Source organism: Ictalurus punctatus, chromosome 4, assembly GCF_001660625.3.
Source record: "Ictalurus punctatus breed USDA103 chromosome 4, Coco_2.0, whole genome shotgun sequence".
Classification (NCBI taxonomy): Eukaryota; Metazoa; Chordata; class Actinopteri; order Siluriformes; family Ictaluridae; genus Ictalurus; species Ictalurus punctatus.
Genome location: NC_071284.1, coordinates 22,781,788 through 22,809,265, shown reverse-complemented (window position 1 = coordinate 22,809,265; position 27,478 = coordinate 22,781,788). Strand labels below are relative to the sequence as shown.

The 27,478-nt window shown below is 39.2% G+C and overlaps 1 protein-coding gene across 1 annotated transcript in view; it reads left to right on the top strand.

The window, feature by feature from the left end:
- The first annotated feature begins 3,166 nt into the window (after positions 1–3,166).
- daw1 (dynein assembly factor with WDR repeat domains 1) overlaps positions 3,167–27,478 on the top strand; it is a 29,583-nt gene continuing 5,271 nt past the window's right edge. Inside the window, 13 exon segments of the mRNA NM_001329310.1 lie at positions 3,167–3,214; positions 3,764–3,836; positions 5,960–6,104; positions 12,104–12,162; positions 12,243–12,365; positions 14,709–14,808; positions 15,249–15,356; positions 16,302–16,408; positions 16,608–16,710; positions 16,812–16,926; positions 17,513–17,589; positions 26,886–26,978; positions 27,099–27,168. Of these exon segments, the coding sequence (NP_001316239.1) occupies positions 3,175–3,214; positions 3,764–3,836; positions 5,960–6,104; positions 12,104–12,162; positions 12,243–12,365; positions 14,709–14,808; positions 15,249–15,356; positions 16,302–16,408; positions 16,608–16,710; positions 16,812–16,926; positions 17,513–17,589; positions 26,886–26,978; positions 27,099–27,168 (1,213 nt within the window). The 5' untranslated portion in view covers positions 3,167–3,174.

Genomic DNA, 27,478 nt, shown 5'->3' with positions numbered 1-27,478 from the left:
AATAACTGCAACTAAACGTTTACGGTACTGTTGATCAGTCCTGCACATCGGCTTGGAGGAATTTCAGCTCATACCTCAGTACAGAACACCTTCAATTCTGGGATGATGGTGTGTTTTCTCAATGAACTGATCGCTACACCTTATTTAAATATGCTTGTGGAATTTGTAATACTGGTGATGGGTAAATGGATACTGTGTCCCGAATGCCCATTTTTAAAATCATGTACCCTCAAAGACTTGACAGAGCCTTTTTACTTTCCCTACATTATGAAAGTGTGGACAAGGAAGAGGAATGCAGGATGCAGGAACACCCAGAATCAGTTCCTGAGATGGTATAAGGACCTTTTCAAGTTACAATACAGGCCTATAAATGCCTGTAACCATACTGACAACATCAGATAAATGATTAAATGTTTTCTTTAATGTTTGTAATCTATATTTAAAAAATAGAATTAATTCTTCACTGGCTCCTCATTCAATCCAATCTGTTTAATATGCATCAGTAATTCTGTTCATCTGCATATTTCACTTTTTCACAAACTCCCACAAAATAAGAAAATGTTTGTTGGTTAATATATAACTAATAGTGTATGAAATTATTGCAACTATTTAAAACAATGTGATGCAACAACCTGTATACAATGATGACTGGTCATGATACTGAATGGGAGAGCTGAACAAGTCTACGACCTTTCAGTAACTCACTATTATGAAATCATTGTCATTGAACCTGAAGGTTCAACCTGAACGTTGAAGCATGGGGTCTTATTGAAAGCATAAAACTTTGTATTACAAAAAGTAGCTACTTTGGAGTAGGAAGTAAAAAGATTCCTGGATGTACAGTTTATCTGGTTCCATTAGTGGAAATGGGCCTTTTCTGTAATTTTGTACATTGACATCACAAGAAGGGGCAGAACATGAAGTGCTCTCAGTTTAGTCATTATTGGCAGTGTTAAAGTTGCCCATGTGCTGCTTATAACAGATTTAATTGTCAAGAGTGACTTTTCCATCTCCAGTTCTTTTGTCTTAGTGTTAGAAGCACTTGGACATATAAGCCTGTAAACATACTTAAGTAAGTAAATATGTTTTTAGTAAGTAACTTAGATACAAATAAACTATGGGGGCAAAAGTATGTGGACACCTGACCAACCACACTCGCATGTTTGCTGAAAATACCATTCCAGATTTAGTCCCCCTTTGCTGTTATAATAACAACCACTCTTCTGGCAAGGTTTTCCACTAGATTTTGGAGCATGTGGGGATTATCCCATTCATATTAGTGAGGTCAGGCACAGATGTTGGCCGAGGAGGCCTGGGGCACAGTCAGCATTCCAGTTCAGCCCAAAGTTGTTCATTGGGTTGAGGTCAGGACTCTCAGTTTGTGTACAGGCCTTGCTAAAAAAAAAAATAGAAACCATCACAGAAATTCTAATGGTTTCCAATACAAATAAATCACGTTGTTCACGTACAAGACCTTGTCTGGAACTGCACCCCCCTACTTCAACACTCTCCTCGAGGCTTATTTGCTTATGTTCCCTCACTCAATCTGCGATCGATTAATGACCAACGCTTAGTAGTGCCTACTCAGTGTGACTCAAGGTCACTTTCCAGAACCTTAACACTAACTGTTCCTCAGTGGTGGAATGAACTTCCCACCTCAATCCAGACCGCAGAATCTGTCACTATCTTCAAAAAACAGCTACAGACCCACCTCTTTTGTGAGCCCGTAACTAACCCATAAAATGCCAACCCCACATTATTTAAAAAAACAAACTTAGTCTGGCTCTTACACCTTGTTCCTCTAGAACTTCATTATAAATCTTGCATGGTAGCATTACTTGTATTGTTCTACGTTTGATATATCGTTTGATATATTCGGATAAATGCGTCTGCTAAATGAATAAATGTAAATACCATAACAAACCATCAGCTAACCATTAAAACCATTACCATTACCAGTATTGGTCCTTAATAGTATCCACTAGACATAATATGCTACCAATAGAAGGCAACAAATTACAAGAGAGACCCACTAGGACCATTACAGTTTCCATTAAAACCAATACAATTCCTATTATAACCATTAAAACCATTGTCATGCTGGAGCATGTTTGGGTCTCTTGGTTCCAGTGAAGGGAAATCTTAATGCTACAGTATACATCCAATACAATTGAGTGCTTCCACCTTTGTAGCAACAGTTTGGGGGATGAACCACATATGGGTGTGTTGGTTAGGTGTCCACAAACTATTGGCCATATAATTTAGCGTAAGGGAAACATTTAAGAGAATCGTCTAGCCCAGAGGTGTCAAAGTCATTTTAGTTCAGGGGCCACATACAGCCTAATTAGATGTCAAGTGGGCCGAGCCAGTAAAATCATAGCATAATTCCCTATAAATAACAATAAGTCCATGTTTTTCCCTTTTGTTTTCGTGCAAAGAAGTACAAGTACATTAGGAAAATCTTCATATTTAATGAAATATCCTTTTACAAAACATATCATGAACAACCTCAGATTTCTTAAGACAAACGTGCAATTTGCTTCTGATTATCATTTACGTGTGTGCATTACAACTGGTCACAGTGTAAATGCAAAAAAAACTTTGTCACAGGTATTTGAAACTGAAAAAAATAGTATTGCACTTTAAAATTTATAGCATCGCATGAACAATAGGATTCTACAAAAGAGTTTGGTTTGGTGGTGAAGCTGTTGACTAACATTAAATTGCACATTTTTTACTACAGCAAGGATTCATTTTCACAGAACTGTATTCTTTAAGTGCAATCAGTGTCTGAAGCAGCATTTTAAAGGAGTTAGTCGTAATAACAAACAGCAGAAGGCGCATTGCTACCATCTGCTGTTCGGTCTGAGTCCAACAGTTGTGCCGCGTCTTCTACTCTGACTAAAACAGTGCGCCCCTAGCAGAAAATTTAGGAAAAGCATTTTACTAAAAATTCCTAGTTCGTGTCTTTTATGCATTTTTTTTCACTTTCAAAATTCATCCTGCGGGCCGGATTGAAACCCCTAGCGGGCCGTTTTTGGCCCGCGGGCCGTACGTCTGACACCCCTGGGACTCTAGCCACTTATTTCATACGATTATTACATGCGCCTGTTTGAGACGCATGCGCAGATAGACGTGGTTGCCGTGGTAACGCTGTGTTACACTCGAGCAGAAATGAGACTGAAGCGGCTCCACATTCGCTACTACCCTCCAGGTAATAATGAAAAAGTAACAGTACATGTCTTTTTAATACTCCTTTTACAGCTTAATATGGTCTCTTTATGTATTGTATATATTACCTCCTGGTTTCAGGATTTTAAGAAAAAAGACTAAAGATATTGCGCTAGTTATTATTTACTATTAACTTGCCTTACTAAACAAAAACATAGCCTACAGCTTTTCTGAACCTAAACAAATATTACGGAACACAATCATAGTCAACATAAACAGGCGTTAAGTTAGCTCCTGAACAAAAACTCAGACATCACTGTTTAATATTAGATATCATTAAATATGTATGCAACATATTAATCATTACAGAACAAATTCAAAGTCATTGTTAAATATTACTAACACCCCAGTATTCCATACAGTAACTGATCCCTCACACTAGCACAGAGTTATATGGGATTTAATGTCATCCAGGTTTGGAAAATGGTTAAACATATGCTGTGATGTACTGAAAACTGTTATGACAGGTCAGTCCAGGATTGTATCACTTAATTCCCATGTCACACTGAGTCTGAACTTGGTTGTTGTGCAGGTATAATTCTGGACTATGAGAAAGGAGGACAGGAGAGAAGCAGATGCATCGACCTGCTGCATTTAAAGCCAGAGTGAGTGGTTAAAGCTTTGCCAGTTTTAAATGCATCAGTATGCAGTTTACAGTACTTTAACTTATTTGATGCAACTTGCAGCTCAGGTCAAAACCAGTCCAAATGGACTCGCAGACTCATAGGTTTGGACCAATGTCACAATATTCAGTAGAATAATCTAGAGCCCCAAAATTTGGTACAGAACTCAATCTTGCATCAAGCATATTCTAAATAGCACTGAATTTGATTGGATGAGTAGATGCCATTTGTATCCATTACTGTAAGCTATCTGTACCAGGTCCTTGATATTATATGAATGTAATTTCATATGGATACTGCTTCCATTTAAAGGTGTCTGAAAATAAAGGTAATTCAAAACATATCGACTCAAACAGCCAAAATTCGTATCGGAATAAGTTCATGTCCATATGTTTCGAGTATGTTCTAACCTTGACAGGAATGAAAATTGGCCTTTTATTATCCAAAATTTGTACTTTTACTGGTTCTCTCCATACCTGTACCACATGATAACCTCAGTGCTCCCAAGTAACCCTTTTTTTCGTTGTAATTTCAAAATTCCCTGCCTAAAAAAAATGACTTCACATACATAATGACTCCTATCACAAAAAGGGGGCCCCACAACATTAGATGAAAGCATTAGAGGTCTATCTACCTTCCTGAAGAGTTTAGCTCCAACCATAATCATGCCCAGCTGACCATCTAATCATTGTCTTAAGAAGCCCTTGATTAGATGTTGGTTGGAGATGAAACCTGCAGGATTTGTATGTAGAATGTAGATCTCAAGGAAGAGGGTTGGTGACCGCATTAGAGCCTTGTGGGTTGAAAGCACAAAGGATCTGGGGTCACCTGCTAGCTGGGCACAAGTCTGGGCAAAGTAGGATTGTCATTTATAGTTTTAAACTTATTAACTATCTTCAACAAAACATTTAAAATCGTGGCAATTTTTTGACTGTTCAGAAACAAATTTGGGGCATACTGTAGCCTATATGTCTGTAAAAGGGAAGCCAAAATACTATGGCTATGCGGCCCTCTAGTGGCTGGCTGCAGTACAACAATTAACCCTGCCATTACTATGCAAGTGAATGGAAAACAAGCCAAAATGATCATTTTAGATAGATCTCCACAAATTACGTTGGGGAATAGTGTTCTGTCATTTTGTGTTGAACATCTGTCATGTTCCGTTGACCTTGATATCTCCCCCAGTATTTTTTCTTACAGTGAATGTGCTTTATAGGAGTTATTTGATGCTATTTTGCTAAGGGCATAGCTGATAAGGTATTTGACAGTTATGGGGTGGGCTGATGAACAGTTAGAAATGACAGACGAGCCTGATGACCGTGCACACACTTTCCAACACGCTCCTGAACTTTTACTGAGACTACAGCCCAGCGAACTTCATTTGACATTTACAGTGTTGACAACATTGACAGGTTTCTATCAAAGCCATGTCTTGTTCTGCTGTAAACTGTTTTAACAGATTTTGATGCCTGAACTAGCTTGTTAACTAGCTAGACATACATGAAATTAACCATAAATAACACTTTCAGTAGGATCGATATATAAACCAAGGAGATAAAAGTAAGGGTGGTCATTTTAGTGATATTGCAACTAGCATACCAACATGAGTGAAGGATATGATGACATAAACTAAGACTAAGACAGTTAACACTAGCTACATTTCATAACAATGTATTATTGACTGTATGACCTTAGATAACCGTCAAGGTAGTTTGGTAAGCTTAGCCAGGTACTCCTTTTCAAACGTACTCTACCAACAGAACTAGAGGAAAATTGAGCCATTGAGATTGGTAACTCACTGCAGGTGTCAGAGCTAGATGAAAATCATGCAGAGCAAAAAAAAAACAAAAAACAGAATAATAATAAAATTTAAAAAACACTACTATATGGCTAAAGACACTTGCCCATCACACCCATATGTGTTTTAAAAGTGTCCCAGTCCAGACTTATTGGATTAATCTAACCTACCATTAATATATTGATTAATATAACCTACAAATTTGCAATCATGTGATGCATTGTAATACAGTTATAATATTGGACTTTGCTTAATTATGTACATATAAGCTCATAGTTAAAGCAATTCCCACTGCATCTCATTTCAGCACTGATGTGAATGAGTTGTTATCAGAAATCAGAAGAATTGAGCCATTAATCACTGACTCACGTACCGATCAGGTGAAAGTGCTGATTCAACGATTACAGGACAAACTCAGACAACCAGATGAGCGCAACTTTTACCTGTTCAAGGTATGCAACTACAAACACATATGCACACACACACACACACATTTCTACACACACTGATGTTTCTGACAAATGATTATCAATATATCAGAAATCAAATTCTTCTGTGTTTACCTATTCAACATTAAGAAAATAGTCATAACAGAGTGAGGGCAATAATATGTATACAGTGAGGGAAAGAAGTATTTGATCCCCTGCTGATTTTGTACGTTTGCCCACTGACAAAGAAATGATCAGTCTATAATTTTAATGGTAGATTTATTTGAACAGTGAGAGACAGAATAACAACAAGAAAATCCAGAAAAATGCATGTCAAAAATGTTATAAATTGATGAAATAAGTATTTGACCCCCTCTCAATCAGAAGGATTTCTGGCTCCCAGGTGTCTTTTATACAGGTAACGAGCTGAGATTAGGAGCACACTCTTAAAGGGAGTGCTCCTAATCTCAGCTTGTTACCTGTATAAAAGACACCTGTCCACAGAAGCAATCAATCAATCAGATTCCAAACTCTCCACCATGGCCAAGACCAAAGAGCTCTCCAAGGATGTCAGGGACAAGATTGTAGACCTACACAAGTCTGGAATGTGCTACAAGACCATTGCCAAGCAGCTTGGTGAGAAGGTGACAACAGTTGGTGCGATTATTCGCAAATGGAAGAAACACAAAAGAACTGTCAATCTCCCTCGGCCTGGGGCTCCATGCAAGATCTCACCTCGTGGAGTTGCAATGATCATGAGAACAGTGAGGAATCAGCCCAGAACTACACGGGAGGATCTTGTCAATGATCTCAAGGTAGCTGGGACCATAGTCACCAAGAAAACAATTGGTAACACACTACGCCGTGAAGGACTGAAATCCTGCAGCGCCCACAAGGTCCCCCTGCTCAGGAAAGCACATATACATGCCCGTCTGAAGTTTGCCAATGAACATCTGAATGATTCAGAGGACAACTGGGTGAAAGTGTTGTGGTTAGATGAGACCAAAATGGAGCTCTTTGGCATCAACTGAACTCGCCGTGTTTGGAGGAGGAGGAATGCTTCCTATGACCCCAAGAACACCATTCCCACCGTCAAACATGGAGGTGGAAACATTATGCTTTGGGGGTGTTTTTCTGCTAAGGGGAAAGGACAACTTCACCGCATCAAAGGGACGATGGACGGGGCCATGTACCGTCAAATCTTGGGTGAGAACCTCCTTCCCTCAGCCAGGGCATTGAAAATGGGTCGTGGATGGGTATTCCAGCATGACAATGACCCAAAACACACGGCCAAGGCAACAAAGGAGTGGCTCAAGAAGAAGCACATTAAGGTCCTGGAGTGGCCTAGCCAGTCTCCAGACCTTAATGTGCTTCTTCTTGAGCCACTCCTTTGTTGCCTTGGCCGTGTGTTTTGGGTCATTGTCATGCTGGAATACCCATCCACGACCCATTTTCAATGCCCTGGCTGAGATTTGACGGTACATGGCCCCGTCCATTGTCCCTTTGATGCGGTGAAGTTGTCCTGTCCCCTTAGCAGAAAAACACCCCCAAAGCATAATGTTTCCACCTCCATAAATCAATTTATAACATTTTTGACATGTGTTTTTCTGGATTTTCTTGTTGTTATTCTGTCTCTCACTGTTCAAATAAATCTACCATTAAAATTATAGACTGATCATTTCTTTGTCAGTGGCCAAACATACAAAATCAGCAGGGGATCAAATACTTTTTTCCCTCACTGTATACAGTCCAAAGTTCAAATTATTGGAATGGCAAGGCCAATTCTTTTTTCTTGCCTTTGTGTTAGGTTTATTTATGCTCTGAGAGTAAGGTCAAAGTTATAATAGAACTTACACTTAGAGTGTAGCAATAAACCAGACACAAAGGCAAAAAGGATAACAGACAAAGTCTGAAGGTTCTAGAAAGATGTTTTGGAAGAAAACAGAAAACACAAGAGTTACAATTTTTACTACCTCTACATTTCCACACACTGTATAATCACAAAGATATGTTTGACTTTTTTTTTTTTTACTCATCTTTACCAGTGGAAGTAATAATTCTGTAGCTGCGTTACCTTATTGGAAGGACTAAAGTTAGAAATACAGAGTTAAAGTGACCCTCTTTTATCGATAAGTAGTTTAGCTTATTGTTCTTAAGTTCATACAGTCTGTAATCAACCTAAACAATTGATGTTTAGGATTATGCATGAGTAGTAACTTTATCATCACATAATTTATATAGATACTTTTTAAGAGCACTTCACAGTGATAAATAGAAAAAGTAGTAAAAACTGGCAGTTTGAGTTACCTGTTTAAACTGTAACCACTAGATGGCAGCAGAGGGTCAGTTTGTTTAAAAAACAACAACAACAATAACAACAACAAACAAAAAAACAACAACAACAAAAAACAAGCGATGTGAATAAAAACGTACCTGTCCAGACTTTACCAAGTGACAAGTGTCCCTGGGTCAACAAGGTCAGATCATGGGTTGATCAGCTAATCAAACCTTTGCCATGTGACATCACTAGCCTGTCATTTAACTTCTTCAAGTCAGCACATGGATTCGCATAAACTACTGGATTTATACATTATAATACTTTAGCCAGCAATGCAGCAAGGCACTAACTTTATACACCTAAATATATATATATATATATATACACACACACACACATATATATATATATATATATATATATATATATATATATATATATATATATATATATATATATATATAATCTTCATAAAATATTTTTAAAAAATCTTCAAATGAAATACAGCATTATATAACCTATCACCCATGTGAAAAACTAATTTCCCCCTTAATGTTAAAATCTGCTTGTGCCACCTTTAGCAGAATAACTGTAACCAAATGCCTCTGATAACTGGAAATCAGTCTTTCACAGTGCTGTGGTGGAATTTTGGCTCACTCTTCTTTGCAGAACTGCTTTAGTTCAGCCACTTTGGATGTTTTTTGAGTATGAACTGCCTGTTTAAGGTCTTGTCACAGCATCACAATTGGTTCAAGTCAGGACTTTGACTAGGCCACTCTAAAACTTTAATTTACATGTTTTTTTTTTTGTTTGTTTTTTTTAAGCTATTCAGAGGTGGACTTTATCCAATGCTTTGGATCATTGTCTTGCTGCATAATCCAATTATGCTTGAGTCTCAACTTACGCACTGAAGACTGGACATTCTCCTTTTAGGATTTTCTTGTAGAGAAAAGAATTCATGTTTCCCGCAATTATTGCAAGTTGCCCAGTCCCTGACACAGCAAAGCATCCCCACACCATCACACTTCCACCACCATGCTTGACTGTAGGTATGATGTTCTTTTTGTGTTTGGTTTATGCCAAAACCCTGTTTTCCAAACAGTTCCACTTTTGACTTATCAGGCCAAAGGATTGAGGATCATCAAGGAGTGTTTTGGCAAAATTCAGACAAGCCTCTGGGTTAGCAGTGGTTTTCACCTCGCCACTCTTCAATGGATACCATTTTTGCCCAGTGTCTTTCTGATAGTCGAGTCATGAACAGTGACCTTTATTGATGCAAGAGAGGCCTGTAGGTCCTTTGATGTTGTCCTTGGCACTTTTGTGACTTCCTGGATGAGTAGTAGTTGTGCTCTTGGAGGAATTTTGGAAGGTCGGCCACTTCTGGGAAGGTTCACTGCTGTGTCAAGTTTTTCTATTTGGAGATAATGGCTCTCATTGTGGTTATTTGGAGCCCCAGAGCCTTTGAAATAGCTTTATAACCCTTCTCAACTGATTTATTTCAATCACCTCCTTCCTCATCATTTCTGGAATTTCTTTCAGCTGTGGCATAGTGTGTTACTGGGTAAGACCTTTTAACCAACTTCATGCTGTTGAAAAATTTCTATTTAAGTGTTGATTTGATGGAACAGGGTTTGCAGTAATCAGGCCTGGTTGTGTTTAGTCCATCTGAACCCCATTATGAATGCAGTTTCATAGATTTGGGGAATAAGTAACTATAGGGGCAAATACATTTTCACACAGGCCCAGTTGGTATTGGATAACTTATTTTCTTCAATAAATAACATTATCATTTAAAAATTGCAATTTGTAAAAAACAACAAACAAACAAACAAACAAACAAACAAAAAAGAACAACTGTGTTTATTATAAGCATATGTGTAATATATTCATTCACTGTATTAATTTTCTGTAAGTTGTTATTCATGTGATAGGATGTGCATTGTGCCACTTCCTCTTTGCATGTGGAAATGGCAATCACTGCCACATAGTGCTTAAGACCACTGGATGTTCTCACCTGCAGGGACAGATAGGCTGATGTTTAGTGATATAATGCAATGTCTTTTTCCAGGAATGCTTAGTTTGGTCACAGTGTGACATGTTTGAACTCTGTTCTCAAACAAAGATACTGCAATCCACTTATGTGTCTGCTTGTCAGAAAAAGAAATATTTTATGCAAAGGGAATTTTATACCTGCATCTTCTATTGATTCATATGACAAATTTCACAAGCTGTATGGATTTGATGGTCAAGTGTCCATGTACTTTTGGCTAGACGAAACCTAGGGGCAGCATGTTGTGTCATGTGTTTTGCTATTGCCCCAGACAGAAGGAGGCAATCATTTAATGCTTTCTTGACTTGTGAACCAAAGACCCATCCAGGTACCAGCTGGTATGTCTGTTCTTTTATAAAGTCTAATCTGTGTCCCACCCTTAAATGTGCATAAGAGCTCATCAGAGAACTTGCTACATTGTAGAATATCCCAGCAGCTTGCATGGGTGAATGCACCATGAAACACATTAGGCACTTGTCCAGCCATATTGGCTGGAGGATCTGAATGAATTTTTCCATAGCAGCCTTAACACTTGCAGTGTAGCACATTCAGTGTCACTGCTCTGTTGTGCTCCTGATTTTCCCTCCGATCTTTAGTCTGTTTTGATGTGTAGCTACCAGCACTCTCTAAGTGGGCCTCAATTCTGGGAATTAGAATCAAATCTGCGTTCCAATGCAGTAATGGCACTCTCTTCTCTTCCCTGGGACTGTTCTGCAGAGTCTTCTGCTGCTGCAACATGTCAAAGGAGCTTACCTTTGCTCTTATATCTGCCATTTGCTTCATTCCTCGCTTTGGCTGCACAGCTCCAGAGGAAGATGATGAATAGACAGCAGCATTTTCAAAGGCTGCGAAGCACATTTTGGCTCTGTAAGTGGTCAGATCCCAAACAATTTGGGCATTAATCATGTTCATCATGCAATTCCATCAAGGCTTGGCAGAATAAACAACTCACCATCCTGCCCTGAAATTAACAGAAGATTTGGAAAGTTGACAAAGTTTCAACAATTCATACTCTATGGACTTGTTTGTTATGCTGTTACACAACAACAAGCCACGTTTCTTATTCAGCAGGACAGTCAATGCTGGCAAAATTAGTAATAAGACAATTATTAATAAGAAATACTGCCACTTATTGCACTTGGTTCACTTCTTGCCGTTAGGCTGATTCAGGGTTGAGTTGCTTTCTCATTGCAATCAAACTGTACTATTTGCATACAGGCCAGTTGTTTATGTCCACAGTAAAATTGCTGTGTTCTTATGTGCTCAAATGATTTGCATTAAGGGGAAAATGCAGCAGGGTTCGATTCAAATGCAATAATGGAAATTGTGCTCTGCGTTCTTGAAAAACTAAGATTTCATCTGATTTCAGTGCCAAGTACATTAACATGTGAAGCAGCAAGACAAATCCATGCATGCACAAAATAACACTTTTTTTATTTGCCACAGCTGTCTCTGCAGCTGTGCATGCTGAAAGAATAATATTTGTGCCACCTCTACTGGATGCAATACCACCATGATCCACTGGGAAGCCATGATTTACAGGCTGAATTAGTGATGTGTGTAAATCACTCAGTCAGAGTTATAGATTATAAATGAATTAATGCACTTAAGTGCATGACTTCACAACACACTCTCGCCATCCATCATTCCCTCCCTCTTACTCCTCTCTCTCTCTCTTTCTCTCCCTCTCTCTAGGTACTTCAGGCTCACATCCTGCCTCTTACTAATGTCGACTTCAATAAATCAGGGTCAAGGTGAGTTTATCTCAGCTGCTCATGTTCCTCTCACTCACTCACTCCTCCACTCATCCTTTTCTCCCTCATCTTGTCTGCAGTTTCATAACCGGGAGCTATGACAGAACATGTAAAATATGGGACACCGTGTCTGGAGAGGAATTGCACACACTGGAGGGGCACAGAAATGTTGTTTATGCCATCGCATTCAATAATCCCTATGGGTAATTATTATTATTATTATTATTATTATTATTATTATTATTCATTACCATAAATTTCTTCTCTGTTCCACAATTCAGAATCAGAATTCTCAGACCTACCTTGAATATAAACTCTTACACTATATGTCCAAAGGTTTGTGGACACCTTATCATCAGATCCATATATGATTCTTTCCCAAACTGTTGCCACAAATTTGGAAGCACACAATTGTACAGGATGTCTTTGTATGCTGTGGCATTACAATTTCCCTTCACTTCAACTAAAGGGCCAACATATCCCAGCATGACAATACCCTTGTGCACAAAACGAGGTCCATGAAAACACAGTTTGCGAAGGTTGGAGTGGAACTCAGGTAGCCTGCATTTGAACCTCATTTAGCACCTTTGGGATAATCTGGAACATTAACTGCGACCCAGGCCTCCTCGCCTGACATCAGTGCCTGACCTCATTAATGCTCTTGTGGCTGAATGGGCAAATCCCCACAGCCACGCTCCAAAATCTAATGGAAAGCCTTCTCAGATGAGTGGAGATTATTATAACAGCAAATGGGGGACTACATCTGGCTACATGACTACATGTTCAAAAAGCACATATACTGTAGGTGTGGTCATCAGGTGTCCACAAACCTTTGCTCATATAGAGTGCCCAACACTAATATTGGCACCCTTGGTAAATATGAGCAAAGCAGGCTGTGAAAATGTGTCTTTATTGTTTAACCTTTTGATATTTTGTTCAGAAAATTCACAAAAAATTCTCTGCTCTCATGGATCTCAAACAATTGCAAACACAATGCAGATTTATCAAAAAAACATCTTTGTTAAATATAGGTGTGCAACAATTATTGCCACCCCTATGAATTAATATGGAAAAAATATATGTGAAGTATATTCCCGCTGATATTTTACATTTTATTAGTACACCTGGGTGACTGGTGAACAGGAAATTGTTCAACCATGACTTCCTGTTTCACAGGGGTATAAATATGAGGTAACACACAGGCCAAATTCCTTTAGTCATTCATAACAATGGGTTAGACCATGGAATATAGCTGTGATGTGCGGCAAAAAAGTTGTTGATCTTCACAAAATGGCTATAGGAAAATAGTACAAGCATTGAAAATGCCAATTTCCACCATCAGTGCAAACAAAACACAGGATTATAATAAAAAAAAAATCTTCGTTAAATACAGGTGTGCAACAATTATTGGCACCCTTTTAGTCAATACTTTTTGCTACCTCCCTTTGCCAAGATCACAGCTCTGAGTCTTCTCCTATAATACCTGATGAGGTTGGAGAATACATAGCAAGGGATCTGTGTTGTTTTTGCAATTATTTGATACCCATGAGAGCAGAGTATTTTTGTGAATTTTTTTAACAAAAGATCAATAGGTTAAACAGTTAAGACAATTGTTCACAGCCTTCTTTGCTCATATTTACCAAGGGTGCCAATATTAGCAGAGGGCACTGTATATAGTCAAAAATGCCATGTCACTTGTTGACTTAAATTGACAAAAATGAAGTTCAAACAAAACCTGAGCGCACACACACACACACACACACACACACACACACACACACACACACTATAGGTTCAGCCAGCTCCAGGCCGTTATGTGGGAGCTCTTGTCATTTTGAGTCAGGTGCTCATTTCCTTATCCCTCTGTCCCCTTTTGTGTCTTTATCTGTCTTTCTTTATCTCTGTGTTTCTCTTGCTCTATCCCCCTCATTAATTTTCTCTCAGTTCAAAACAGCTTATTTCTCTCTCCCTGTAAAGTTAGACTCAATTTGGAAGCTTCAGTCATGTACGTTCTGTCACCTGTCCGAGACTCAAAAATATGTAGTCCCTGCTCTAGATAGTTTAGCCTAGCTGATGCATCCACTGTACAATAGACTTTTATACAAATTAGACTTTTTAACAAATTGGACAGGACAGGTCTCTCTCCTTCTCTGTCAATCCCTTTCTCTTTATAAAGGTGTTTAAAGAAGGGATTGGCTTAGCATACATATTGTGCAGACAATTTGACAAATTATGCAATTTATTCTAAGCATATGTGCAATATATTCATTCAGTATATACATTTTCTGAAAGTTGTTATTCAGGTGAAAGGATGTGCATTGTGAATCTCTGTCTTATTATAATTCACTATATACGCATTACCATGTTGAGTTTGCTTTTGCCAAAGCTTGGTTTATAAAATTGGTTTATAAATCACTGTGATAAAGAAATCAGTATAATTGACTACATTTCCAGATATATGGAAATGTATGGACAGAAACAGATTCATTTTTATTTTCTGTGTATCTTTGTCTTTCTGTGTTTCTGTGTACCTTTTTCTTTCTCAGTGATAAAATAGCTACAGGCTCCTTTGATAAGACCTGCAAATTATGGAGTGCCGAAACTGGAAAGTGTTTCTACACGTTTAGAGGACACACAGCAGAAATTGTAAGTCTTACAGCTCGAGTCTGCAAGAGCTGATTTGATTCTGAAATTAGATCCATTGTGAAAAACCTATGTATGAATCTAAAATCTAGGTGAATCTCTTGTTCGCACACTGTATACATTCCTTAAAGTCCCTGGACTCATGGGTGACAGGCTCATATTGTCACTCTAATAACTACATGCATTTTCCTATTAATTCCACTGTGGTTACTGAATAATTCATAGTTATTACAGAATAATAAAAAATATGTTGTTAATAATCCTTTATATTCCACATTAGGACATTTTTCCATCTATCAGAAACATGCTTTGATATCATCCTCAAAAAGACAATAAATAACACTCCAGTTGATTGTACAGATTGTACAGCCGAACAATGCATGTGTGTGTGTGTGTGTGTGTGTGTGTGTGTGTGTGTGTATGTATGTCCATGTCCTCTGCAGGTCTGTGTAACCTTCAACCCACAGAGTACCCTTGTTGCCACAGGCAGTATGGACACTACAGCCAAATTGTGGGATGTGGAGAGTGGTAAAGAGGTTTCCACCCTAGCGGTGCGTATCTCTGGCTGTGTTCCAATTCTATTTTGTCCCCTACCCTCGGCTGAGGCACTGTGGCCATCTTAAAGTGCAGTTCTATTACTTTAGTCAATCTGTTTTATTGACCATTAGATAAGGAATTCGATGAGGAGTATGCATTACTATAGACTTAACCAGAAGGCAGTGCTATGCTTTGATGCAGTTTCCATTTCATACTGGTGGTAAAAGTGTTTAAAGAGCAGCAGTAAAATACTTCATGTTTCGAATAAATATCATAACGAGGGATGGACATAGGTAGTATTTTTTATTGTCAGACTGCATTACAGTAGTATATTATTGTAATGATATTCCCCTCAACTTGTAAGTGTAAACAATACATGAAAAAAAAAGTGCCTGCTGCATGTATGAAGGAATAGATTAAATTTCCTCAATAAAAATGGCACGTTCTGGAACTTTCAATCTATTTTAAAAAACATGCTTTATGCAATGAACACACGTGAAAATTTCAGAAGCATCTCATTCACTACATTTGTTTGTGTGACTACATGGACAGGTTCTATCATAATTAGTATAGTAGTTATCCTGGGTAAATTTTTAATAAATGAACATACTGTAAAACAGAATTACAGCTGAATTTATGAGGAGAAACTTGCTGTAAATTTGCATTGATTTGTTTATATTGTGGGTCAGCTGTGACTGTATTGTGACAGGAGGCATTGAATTACCATATTGAATAGTGCTGCTATGATATAGATAGTCCTATACCAAGTGACTACTTAGAGATGCTATTCAAATCTTATTCAGGAAAGTTATTAGGTAGGGCCTTTGCATGGGACAATTCCTCTTCAGTGATCTTAAAGATCCTACATTTCCTATTTTTGTCCTTGCTGTAGAATAATTATTAATTTCTCATTTTCTCTTTTGTTTGTCTTTTTATCTCACACTCACTGTCTCCTTTAGGGTCACTCTGCTGAGATAATCGCTCTTTCCTTCAACACGGTTGGGAATCGTTTAGTCACTGGGTCATTCGATCACACACTCACACTGTGGGATGTACCGTCAGGGAGGTGTGTATGAGATCCAGCAGTTGGGGTCCTGAGAGTTCGCTCAGAATTTTCATCTTCTGCCTAGACGTGAATTGTGGATAAAGGGAAATTAGCATAGCCATACCAGATTCTAGAAAACCACTTCACAAATGTTCTCCGATTGGAGTATTTTATTTATTTATTTATACATTGATATATTGGTTTGTATGTGTCATTGAAGGCGAATACACACTCTGATAGGGCACAGGGGAGAAATCAGTAGTGTGCATTTCAACTGGGACTGTTCCCTCATTGTCTCTGCCTCTATGGACAAAACCTGCAAGGTCAGAATTCAGTGCTATATTCATTACATATCATGAATAAATATTTCGTATGTGTGTATGAAAGGCCTAAACTAAGCTTGTGTGTTTGTATGTGTGTGTAGGTGTGGGAAGCTGAGAATGGCCAATGTTTGGCGACTTTAATTGGTCATGATGATGAGTTGCTGGATGTTTGCTTTAATTATACTGGTCAGCTCATCGCAACAGCTTCTGCAGATGGTGAGGCCATTGATACCATCAGCACAACAACATCACAATTTCCACACCACCATCAACCACATCATCACCAGTGACGTCTAAAAAGCAGACGCATCATTACCAGTATTTCACCAGCTACATCACTGTCATGATCAGACCCCTCACCAACATCATTACAACCATTAACATCCTGATAACAGTAATCATCATCATCATCATCATCATTTACATTTATTCATTTAGCAGACGCTTTTATCCAAAGCGACTTACAAATGAGGAAATACAAGAAAAGCGATATATCAAGAACAATACAAGTAGTGCTACCATTCAAGATTTATAACTGAGTTCTAGAGAAGCAAAGTGCACAGAGTAGAGATGTAAAAGCGAGAGTTCATTTTTTTATTTTATTTTTTAAAATAATGTGGGGGTTAGCATTTTAGGGGTTAGTTAAGTGCTCATGGAAGAGGTGGTTCTTTAGCTGTTTTTTGAAAATAGTGACAGATCATCATCATCATCATCATCCGCTTTACAGCAAGATTATCATACATTTCCATCATTATTATCACTGCCTTTACATCCTCTCTTCTTACTCATTCTCCCCGTTTAGGTACTTCCAGGGTGTTTAATGCAGAAACCTACCAGTGTGTATGTAAACTTGAAGGTCATGAAGGAGAGATATCTAAGGTAAGTCTTGCATGCATACACACACACACACACACACACACACACACACACACACACGCTGATCTTTTTCTTTATCACATCTCCATTTCCTCCAATTTCTCTTGTTCATTTCCTGTTTGCTTGCCTGTCCCTCAGCCACTTCCTGTTTGTCTCTACCTGTCTCACACTCTCTCAATACCATTTTCTCATATTTCTTTTGGTTACCGACTTCCTTCTCACTCCTGTCTTCATGCCACCATTATATCATTATTCACACATCTTTTATTTTTATCACCCTCCCTCTCAATTCCTCCCTGTATCCATCCATCTCTCTCACACACACACACACACACACACACACACACACACACACACACACACACACACACACACACACACTCTCTCTCTTTCTTTTTGTTGATCTCTTTATCTCCATCTGTCTCTCTCCCCCCTCTCTCTCCTCTCATCATGAAGGCCAGAATAGTTCAATTTCCTGTATAATGGCTTATAATTCAAACACACTCTTAAATTTTTATAACAACATCCACATAAGGGGCTCTTCATCAATTTCAGCTACAGAACATACTGCCACAGTGACACAGGTCACACAGAGTTTAAACATTCTCTCTCTCTCTCTCTCTCTCTCTCTCTCTTCATCTCTCTCTCTCACACTCACTCACTCACTCACACACACACACTCTGTAGATATTAAAATTTTGTAGTGTGATAATTGCCTAGTTTTTAATATGGTTTACAATATTACAATATTGATTGCTGTATCTTATTGAGCAGCTCAGTAGTACAAGGCTTATGCAAAAAAAGGAATTCTGTGGTGTAATATTTTGAGGTTTATGAAGGTTGACTGCTGACTGGAGTAATTAAGTGATGTACAGTGAGGGAAAAAAGTATTTGATCCCCTGCTGATTTTGTACGTTTGCCCACTGACAAAGAAATGATCAGTCTATAATTTTAATGGTAGATTTATTTGAACAGTGAGAGACAGAATAACAACAAGAAAATCCAGAAAAATGCATGTCAAAAATGTTATAAATTCATTTGCATTTTAATGAGGGAAATAAGTATTTGACCCTCTCTCAATCAGAAAGATTTCTGGCTCCCAGGTGTCTTTTATACAGGTAACAAGCTGAGATTAGGAGCACACTCTTAAAGGAAGTGCTCCTAATCTCAGCTTGTTACCTGTATAAAAGACACCTGTCCACAGAAGCAATCAATCAATCAGATTCCAAACTCTCCACCATGGCCAAGACCAAAGAGCTCTCCAAGGATGTCAGGGACAAGATTGTAGACCTACACAGACTTGGCTACAAGACCATTGCCAAGCAGCTTGGTGAGAAGGTGACAACAGTTGGTGCGATTATTCGCAAATGGAAGAAACACAAAAGAACTGTCAATCTCCCTCGGCCTGGGGCTCCATGCAAGATCTCACCTTGTGGAGTTGCAATGATCATGAGCACAGTGAGGAATCAGCCCAGAACTACACGGGAGGATCTTGTCAATGATCTCAAGGCAGCTGGGACCATAGTCACCAAGAAAACAATTGGTAACACACTACGCCGTGAAGGACTGAAATCCTGCAGCGCCCGCAAGGTCCCCCTGCTCAAGAAAGCACATATACATGCCCGTCTGAAGTTTGCCAATGAACATCTGAATGATTCAGAGGACAACTGGGTGAAAGTGTTGTGGTCAGATGAGACCAAAATGGAGCTCTTTGGCATCAACTGAACTCGCCGTTTTTGGAGGAGGAGGAATGCTGCCTATGACCCCAAGAACACCATCCCCACCGTCAAACATGGAGGTGGAAACATTATGCTTTGGGGGTGTTTTTCTGCTAAGGGGACAGGACAACTTCACCGCATCAAAGGGACGATGGACGGGGCCATGTACCGTCAAATCTCAGCCAGGGCATTGAAAATGGGTCGTGGATGGGTATTCCAGCATGACAATGACCCAAAACACACGGCCAAGGCAACAAAGGAGTGACTCAAGAAGAAGCACATTAAGGTCCTGGAGTGGCCTGGCCAGTCTCCAGACCTTAATCCCATAGAAAATCTGTGGAGGGAGCCGAAGGTTCGAGTTGCCAAACGTCAGCCTCGAAACCTTAATGACTTGGAGAAGATCTGCAAAGAGGAGTGGGACAAAATCCCTCCTGAGATGTGTGCAAACCTGGTGGCCAACTACAAGAAACGTCTGACCTCTGTGATTGCCAACAAGGGTTTTGCCACCAAGTACTAAGTCATGTTTTGCAGAGGGGTCAAATACATATTTCCCTCATTAAAATGCAAATCAATTTATAACATTTTTGACATGCGTTTTTCTGATTTTTTTTTTGTTGTTATTCTGTCTCTCACTATTCAAATAAATCTACCATTAAAATTATAGAATGATCATTTCTTTGTCAGTGGGCAAACGTACAAAATCAGCAGGGGATCAAATACTTTTTTCCCTCACTGTAGGTTGTAAGCGGCTAACAGCAGCCTAGCAGAACAGCACAAACACTGGCACAAGCAGCTATTTAAACAGTTTTCAAGTTAACATTACCTGGCTTTCTAGCCAGCTAACTAGTTAAGCTCACTGATCACTAGTAAATTAGCAACTATACTGTTTTCATTGTAAAGGTCACCATAAAATTTAATAAATCTTGTTAAACACCCTTTCAAAAATTCTGTTCCACTTCTTTCTCTTCTAACTGTGGTGACCTCTTGGAATAACACTATGACCTCAGATGTTGTATCATAGCTGAGTGGCACAAGCAAGCTGCAAAGCAACATGCCGAAGATGAAGCTTTTGGAGTTCCAAACACCAAAACTGTGTTAGTACTCATGTGCAACCCCCATAGTGCTACCTTTCAGACATTGAATGAGGATCCTCTCTGAAAAATATCGCAGAAAATGTCATGACAGGACATATGAACACAATTGGACACAAACAAGACATAACACTAACTAGCATACTAGCATTATAGTAAAAAGATTAGTAAAAACACTGCCAGGGGTTACTGACGAGCTCTAGCACCTCTTGTAAACATGTGCACACATATGGTGAGATGTTTCAGTATTGTCACATAGCGATATATGGCATCAGTATTTATGGAAAATACTGTGTCAAACAGCAGTCATTCCCAAGACCCTTCTTGCTGAGCTAGCACCGGTTTCATGTGATAAGGATACAGTTTCACAAATAACTAGCGGTCTATTTCACCCTTGCTCACAATGCCCTAAAAGGTGTTCATAAATGACTGCTGAAATCAGAGGGGCAATGTTAACCTTGTAAAATATAGGGAACGTGCATGGTGACATCCAGGTAGCGGCAACATGTATTTCCCTGTAAAGGGTGGAATGTGTGTTATGATCAATAAGGCTTGGTGTGATCACTGGAATATACAAAAACACCATCTGTTCTCCCAATCTGGAAAACATCATGCTTCAGTGATAACCATTCTAGCTATCTAGGGAGATTACGGCAGTTATTATACTGACCGCTTATATCCCACCACAAGCAGACACTGATGTGGCACTTAAGATACTGTACAAAGACATCAACAAACAGAAAACCATCCACCCAGATGCCTCCCTTATTTTTGTCCAGGACTACAACAAACTTTGAAGATGGTTAACACCAAATACTGCCAACATATCTCAAACAACACATGAGGAGGCTGGATACTCAATCACTGCTACCCCCGCCCCCTTTTTTGTATCTAAACAAATTTGGATATACAGTCATGTGAAAAAAATAAGTACACCCCATGGAAATTGTTGGCTGTTTTGACCCATTTGGACAAGCAAACATTTGATCCTCTTTGAAACAGTGCCTATTAATACATGCGATACATTCTATCAAATGCTCAGTGGTTAAGATATTGGAGCTCAAATTCCAGCACTGCCAAGCTGCCACTCCTGGGCCCTTGAGCAAGGCCCTTAACCCTCAACTGCTCAGTTGTATAAATTAAATATTGTAAGCCGCTCTGGATAAGGCCGTCTGCCAAATGCCATTAATTTACATTTACATTACAAAAAAACAGATCAGTCAGATCAGAAAAAAGTAAGTACGCCCCAACATTTATCACACCTTCAAATCCATAACATTAAAATCAGGTGAAAAATAAAGAAAAATAAGCCTCCCAAGAAACCCAAAATTTCATCACAGGATGTTGGTGTCAAAGTGCATGCCGCTACAATCAGAAAGAGATGCACAAATTTGACCTGCATGCGAGGCATGTGAGGAAAAAGCCTTTGCAAGACTACAGTTTTCCAATGAGCATGTACAGTGCATCCGGAAAGTATTCACCATGCTTCACTTTTTCCACATTTTGTTATGTTACAGCCTTATTCCAAAATGGATTAAATTCATTGTTTTCCTCAACATTCTACAAACAATATCCCATAATGACAACGTGAAAGACGTTTGTTTGAAATCTTTGCAAATTTATTAAAAATAAAAAAACAAAAAAAGCACATGTACATAAGTAATCACAGCCTTTGCCATGACACTCAAAATTGAGATCCTGTTTCCACTGATCATCCTTGAGATGTTTCTACAACTAAATTGGAGTCCACCTGTGGTAAATTCAGTTGATTGGACATGATTTGGAAAGGCACACACCTGTCTATATAAGGTCCCACAGTTAACAATGCATGTCAGAGCACAAACCAAGCCATGAAGTCCAAGGAATTGCCTGTAGACCTCCGAGACAGGATTGTATTGAGGCACAGATCTGGGGAAGGGTACAGAAACATTTCTGCAGCATTGAAGGTCCCAATGAGCACAGTGGCCTCCATCATGGAAGAAGTTTGGAACCACCAAGACTCTTCCTAAAGCTGGATGCCCGGCCAAACTGAGCGATCGGGGAGAAGGGCCTTAGTCAGGGAGGTGACCAAAAACCCGATGGTCACTCTGACAGAGCTCCAGCGTGTCTCTGTGGAGAGAGGAGAACCTTCCAGAAGAACAACCATTTCTGCAGCACTCCACCATTCAGGCCTGTATGGTAGAGTGGCCAGCCGGAAGTCACTCCTCAGTAAAAGGCACATGACAGCCCGCATAGAATTTGCCAAAAGGCACCTGAAGGACTCTCAGACCAAGACCAAGACAAAGATTGAACTCTTTGGCCTGAATGGCAAGCGTCATGTCTGGAGGAAAGCAGGCACCACTCATCACCTGGCCAATACCATCCCTACAGTGAAGCACGGTGGTCGCAGCATCATGCTGTGGGGATGTTTTTCAGCGGCAGGAACTGGGAGACTAGTCAGGGTCGAGGGAAAACAATGAATGCAGCAATGTACAGAGACATCCTTGATGAAAACCTACTCCAGAGTGCTCTGCACCTCAGACTGGGGTGAAGGTTCATCTTCCAACAGGACAACCCTAAGCGCACAGCCAAGATAACAAAGGAGTAGCTACAGGACAACTCTGTGAATGTCCTTGAGTGGCCCAGCCAGAGACCAGACTTGAACCAGATTGAACATCTCTGGAGAGATCTGAAAATGGCTGTGCACCGATGCTCCCCATCCAACCTGATGGAGCTTGAGAGGTCCTGCAAAGAAGAATGGGAGAAACTGCCCAAAAATAGGTGTGCCAAGCTTGTAGCATCATACTCAAAAAGGCTTGAGGCTGTAATTGGTGCCAAAGGTGCTTCAACAAAGTATTGAGCTGTGAATACTTGTGTACATGTGCTTTTTTGTATTTTATTTTTAATAAATTTGCAAAGATTTCAAACAAACTTCTTTCATGTTGTCATTATGGGGTATTGTTTGTAGAATTTTGAGGATTTTGGAATAAGGCTATAACATAACAAAATGTGGAAAAAGTGAAGCGCTGAGAATACTTTCCGGATGCACTGTAGGCAAAGACCAGGCCTTTTGGAATAATGTGCTCTAGACAGACAAATCAAAGATATGTTTGGCACAGACCAAAGAGAGCTTTTCATCAGAAGCACCTCATACCAATTGTGAAGCACATTGGTGGAAATGTTATGGTTTGGGGCTGCTTCACTGCCTCAGGGACTGGACATCTTGCATTCAATGATTCAACTATGAATCCTGCATCATATCAAAGAGTGTTGAAGATAATGTGAGGCCATCTCTCTGAAATTGAAGTTGAACCAAAAGTCGACCTTTCAACAGGATCCTAAGCGCACTAGCAAATCCACCTAGGAATGGCTCAAAAAAAAGAAACGGAGTGTTATGGAATGGCCTAATCAAAGCTCAGATTTGAATTCCATTGAAATGTGGTAGGGGGATTTGAAACAGGTAGTACGTGCAAGAAAAACCTCAAACATGTTGCAACTGAAAGAATATCGCATGGAGGAGTGGTCAAAAATTCCAGCAAGCCTGGTGGACAATTATGCAAAATGCCTACAAGAAGTTATTTCTGCTAAATGGGGCAATACTAGCTTCTGAGGCCAAGGGTGTATTTACTTTTTCCACAGAAGAAACATCTATTGATATTTCTGTTGAATAAATTATTTAAAAAGCTAATTTTCCTTGTGGTTTTGTTCAAGTATAACAACTTCATTAATAGGCCATGGAAACCATGGATTACCAACAAATTTTCAGTAGCAATAAACACATGGGCTACTATTTTTTTCCTCTGGGGACATGGCAGAAAAAAAAACAGTCCAGTTGTCCTCTCTACAGAACAATCACAGCAGCCAAACACAAGTACAGAGATGGAAATGAAGACAAGTTTGGTCCTTTTGATTCAAGGAGCATAGGGCAAGAACTTGCCCTAACAGACCATCATAGAGTTAAAAACAAGAACATCAACAGCGCAAGCACCTCCATCTCACTTGACAATGAGCTGACCACATTCTATGCTCATTTCACTTATGCCTATGTCACTGCGAGCACTCAAAGGCCTGCAGAAGTGACTAACATCTTATCAGTTTCCATACCTGATGTATAGGCTCTTTAAGTAGTCCACACCGGCAAAGCAACATCCTTTATTTAAGGAAAATATATTGAGTAGAACCTTTTTATAGCACCTCTGTTCAAGAGAGAAAGAACTGAATGCTATTCAGTTGAATGCTGAATACTGTGACAGAGCAGCAACATTATGTGATATGAGTTCAACTAGGCCTTGTGCCCCAGAATAGCTGGGGCAACACTGTTATCAGGACCCACTGATCTGAGGTTTTGTCCTATAAAATGCTTCAATGCCAGCCCCTGCTGTGGCCCGCTGCATTGGAAGACTGGAGTGGTGTGTGGCACCCCACGAATGGTCCATTTGGCAGTGCTGGGTTTGTGATTCCAAACTTGTACCTACTTATCTAGTACTTTTTTGACACCAGTCCCAAAGAGTGACCTTTGCACATAAGGCAGGTTCCACCGGACAGCTTTGCACACATCAGGCCTGAGCAGATTGTGCCAAACACACTTGATGGCATGTAAAAAAGTACAGAATTGTCCCGTAACTTGTCTCATGTGCCCCACGGCCAGAATTGAGGTGTTAATGAACTTCCTTTCAGAGTTAACATTTGCATATTGGAAGGAGTGCACCAGTGCTAGCAGCAGAATAGCCAACCTATAGACAGTGCATGCCATATGCAATGCAACATCTTAAGCTTTCACTAGGGAGCACTATCAAAGCACTCAGCACTTGGGCAGGACACATCTGGACATAGAGCTTTATTTGATGGGATGAATCCCAGCTAAGTCTAGCAGAATCAGCAGTAAACAGTGTGTGATATGCTGAGGGAGTATCAACTGTACAAGGCTTTGTAACATATGCTAGTCACATTTGATCCTCTTACTCAACAGGGAATCACTCCACTCACTGGAGACTATCCAAGGTGAAAAAAGATAAAACATGTTTTAAAAAATGTTTTTTTTTTGTTGTTGTTTTTTTGTTTTTTTTTAATTATATACTTGATATATATAATATATACATAATGTGGACATGCCATAGGGGTGAATGTCTGAAACACCTACAGCAGAAAGTGTTGAACACAGAGCAATAATGTTAGTATATGTCAGAAATTAAAATGAATAAGTAAATACACAAGGCTTGTAGACACTATGGCACTCAGGAGTGTTTTAAAAATTATACTTGCCTGCAGTGGATATTAAAAGTTTACACGCCCCTGTTAAAATTACAGGTTTTTTCGTGTAAAAAAGGAAATCAAGATAAATCATGTCTGATCTTATTCCATCTTTAAGGTAATATAGTAACCAACAAAATTCAAGTGAAAAACAAATAAAGGGGGGAAAAGAACAGTAGGTTAAGAAAAATAGGTTAGGATTTAGATCTGGTGTGTAACTGGGTCATTCCAAAACGTCGATCTTCTTCTGAAGTCATTCCTTTGTTGACATGGATTTGTGCTTTGGGTCATTATTGTTCTGGAAGGTGAAGTTTTTCTTCATCTTCAGCTGTCTAACAGAGGCCAGCAGGTTTTGTACCAAAATAGATTGGGATTTGGAGCTATCCCTTTATCTTCACTAGAGCCCCAGTCCCAGCTGAAAAGAAGCAGCCCCATACAAGATGCTGCCATCATCATGCTTCACCATGGCTATGGTGTTCTTTGGGTAATAAGCTGTCTTGTTTTTGTGCCAAACATAAAACTCCAGGGTGAGCCTGGAGCCTATCCCTACGTTCCATAGGGCATGAGGCAAGGGACATCCTGGATGGGGGGCCAACCCATTGCAGACTTGTGCAACCACACTTTTCCTTTTCTTTTTTTTTTTTTACTTGAATTTTGTTGGTTGCTATATCACATTAAAGGTGGGAAAAGATCTGACATGATTTATCTTGGTTATCTTCGTTTTTACATCACAAAAACAATTTTAATAGAGGTGTGTAGACTTTTTGTATGGAGAATGGAAATTAGAGGGGTATATCCACAGCTATGGTAGACAGGACCCCTGTAGCTCTGACAATAGCCACAAGTGGCAAACATATTGCTTCATACTGTGTTCATGTTCATGCATGATGTGGTTGAGAAGAAAAAAAGGCAAGGATTCACTATATAATGGCAGTAGTTATGACAAATATTGTGTAATTTACGTAGTAACTTTACTGTTTCAATAATGCCTTTACAAGACATCTGTCCTTTTTATGGGACAGATGGGACTTAACTAATTGTCCTATAATATCATCCACCTAGGCAGTCTGAGCCAGAGTGTAACAAGGAGTAGTGACAATATTTTGAAGTACCATGGTAACTGTAACTGTTTTTTGTGATGTATGGTATAATGGATTACATGCCATTACTTTTGCATTTGCATTTTGATTGATGATAAAAATGAATGTTGATTAACATTAACATTAATTTTGCATGACTGGAGACTCATTATCTTTCCTAGGTGTGTTTTAACCCACAGGGAACACGTGTATTAACAGCGAGTGCGGATAGGACAGCACGTGTTTGGTGTGTGAACTCTGGCTCGTGTCTGCAGGTGTGTGATTATGTAATGTATTAATGACTCATTTTCTAACCTTTACTTGATTTACATAAATCCTCTCAGAACTTGTTACTGTATATGATTGTAGATGTGCAGTAATAATAATGTGTACAGGTGTTGGAGGGACACACTGATGAGATCTTCTCTTGTGCCTTCAACTATGAAGGAGACACCATCATTACAGGCAATGGCACACTCACACACACACACATATCATAAGTTGTATATAAGGTAGTTCAACAGTGAAGCCAAATGTCTCTGATGCCCTGTAAGTACTGTGGAAAAATTTGAACTCTGCTGACATCCGTATTAATGAATGCACATTGAGCTTCGCAGTCCTCAGTCAGTCTCTCTCTCTATCTATCTTAGATATATATAGATATATCTATATATATATAGATATATCTATATCTCTCTCTCTCTCTATATATATATATATATATCTATATCTATATATATAGATAGATAGATAGATATATATATAGATATATCTA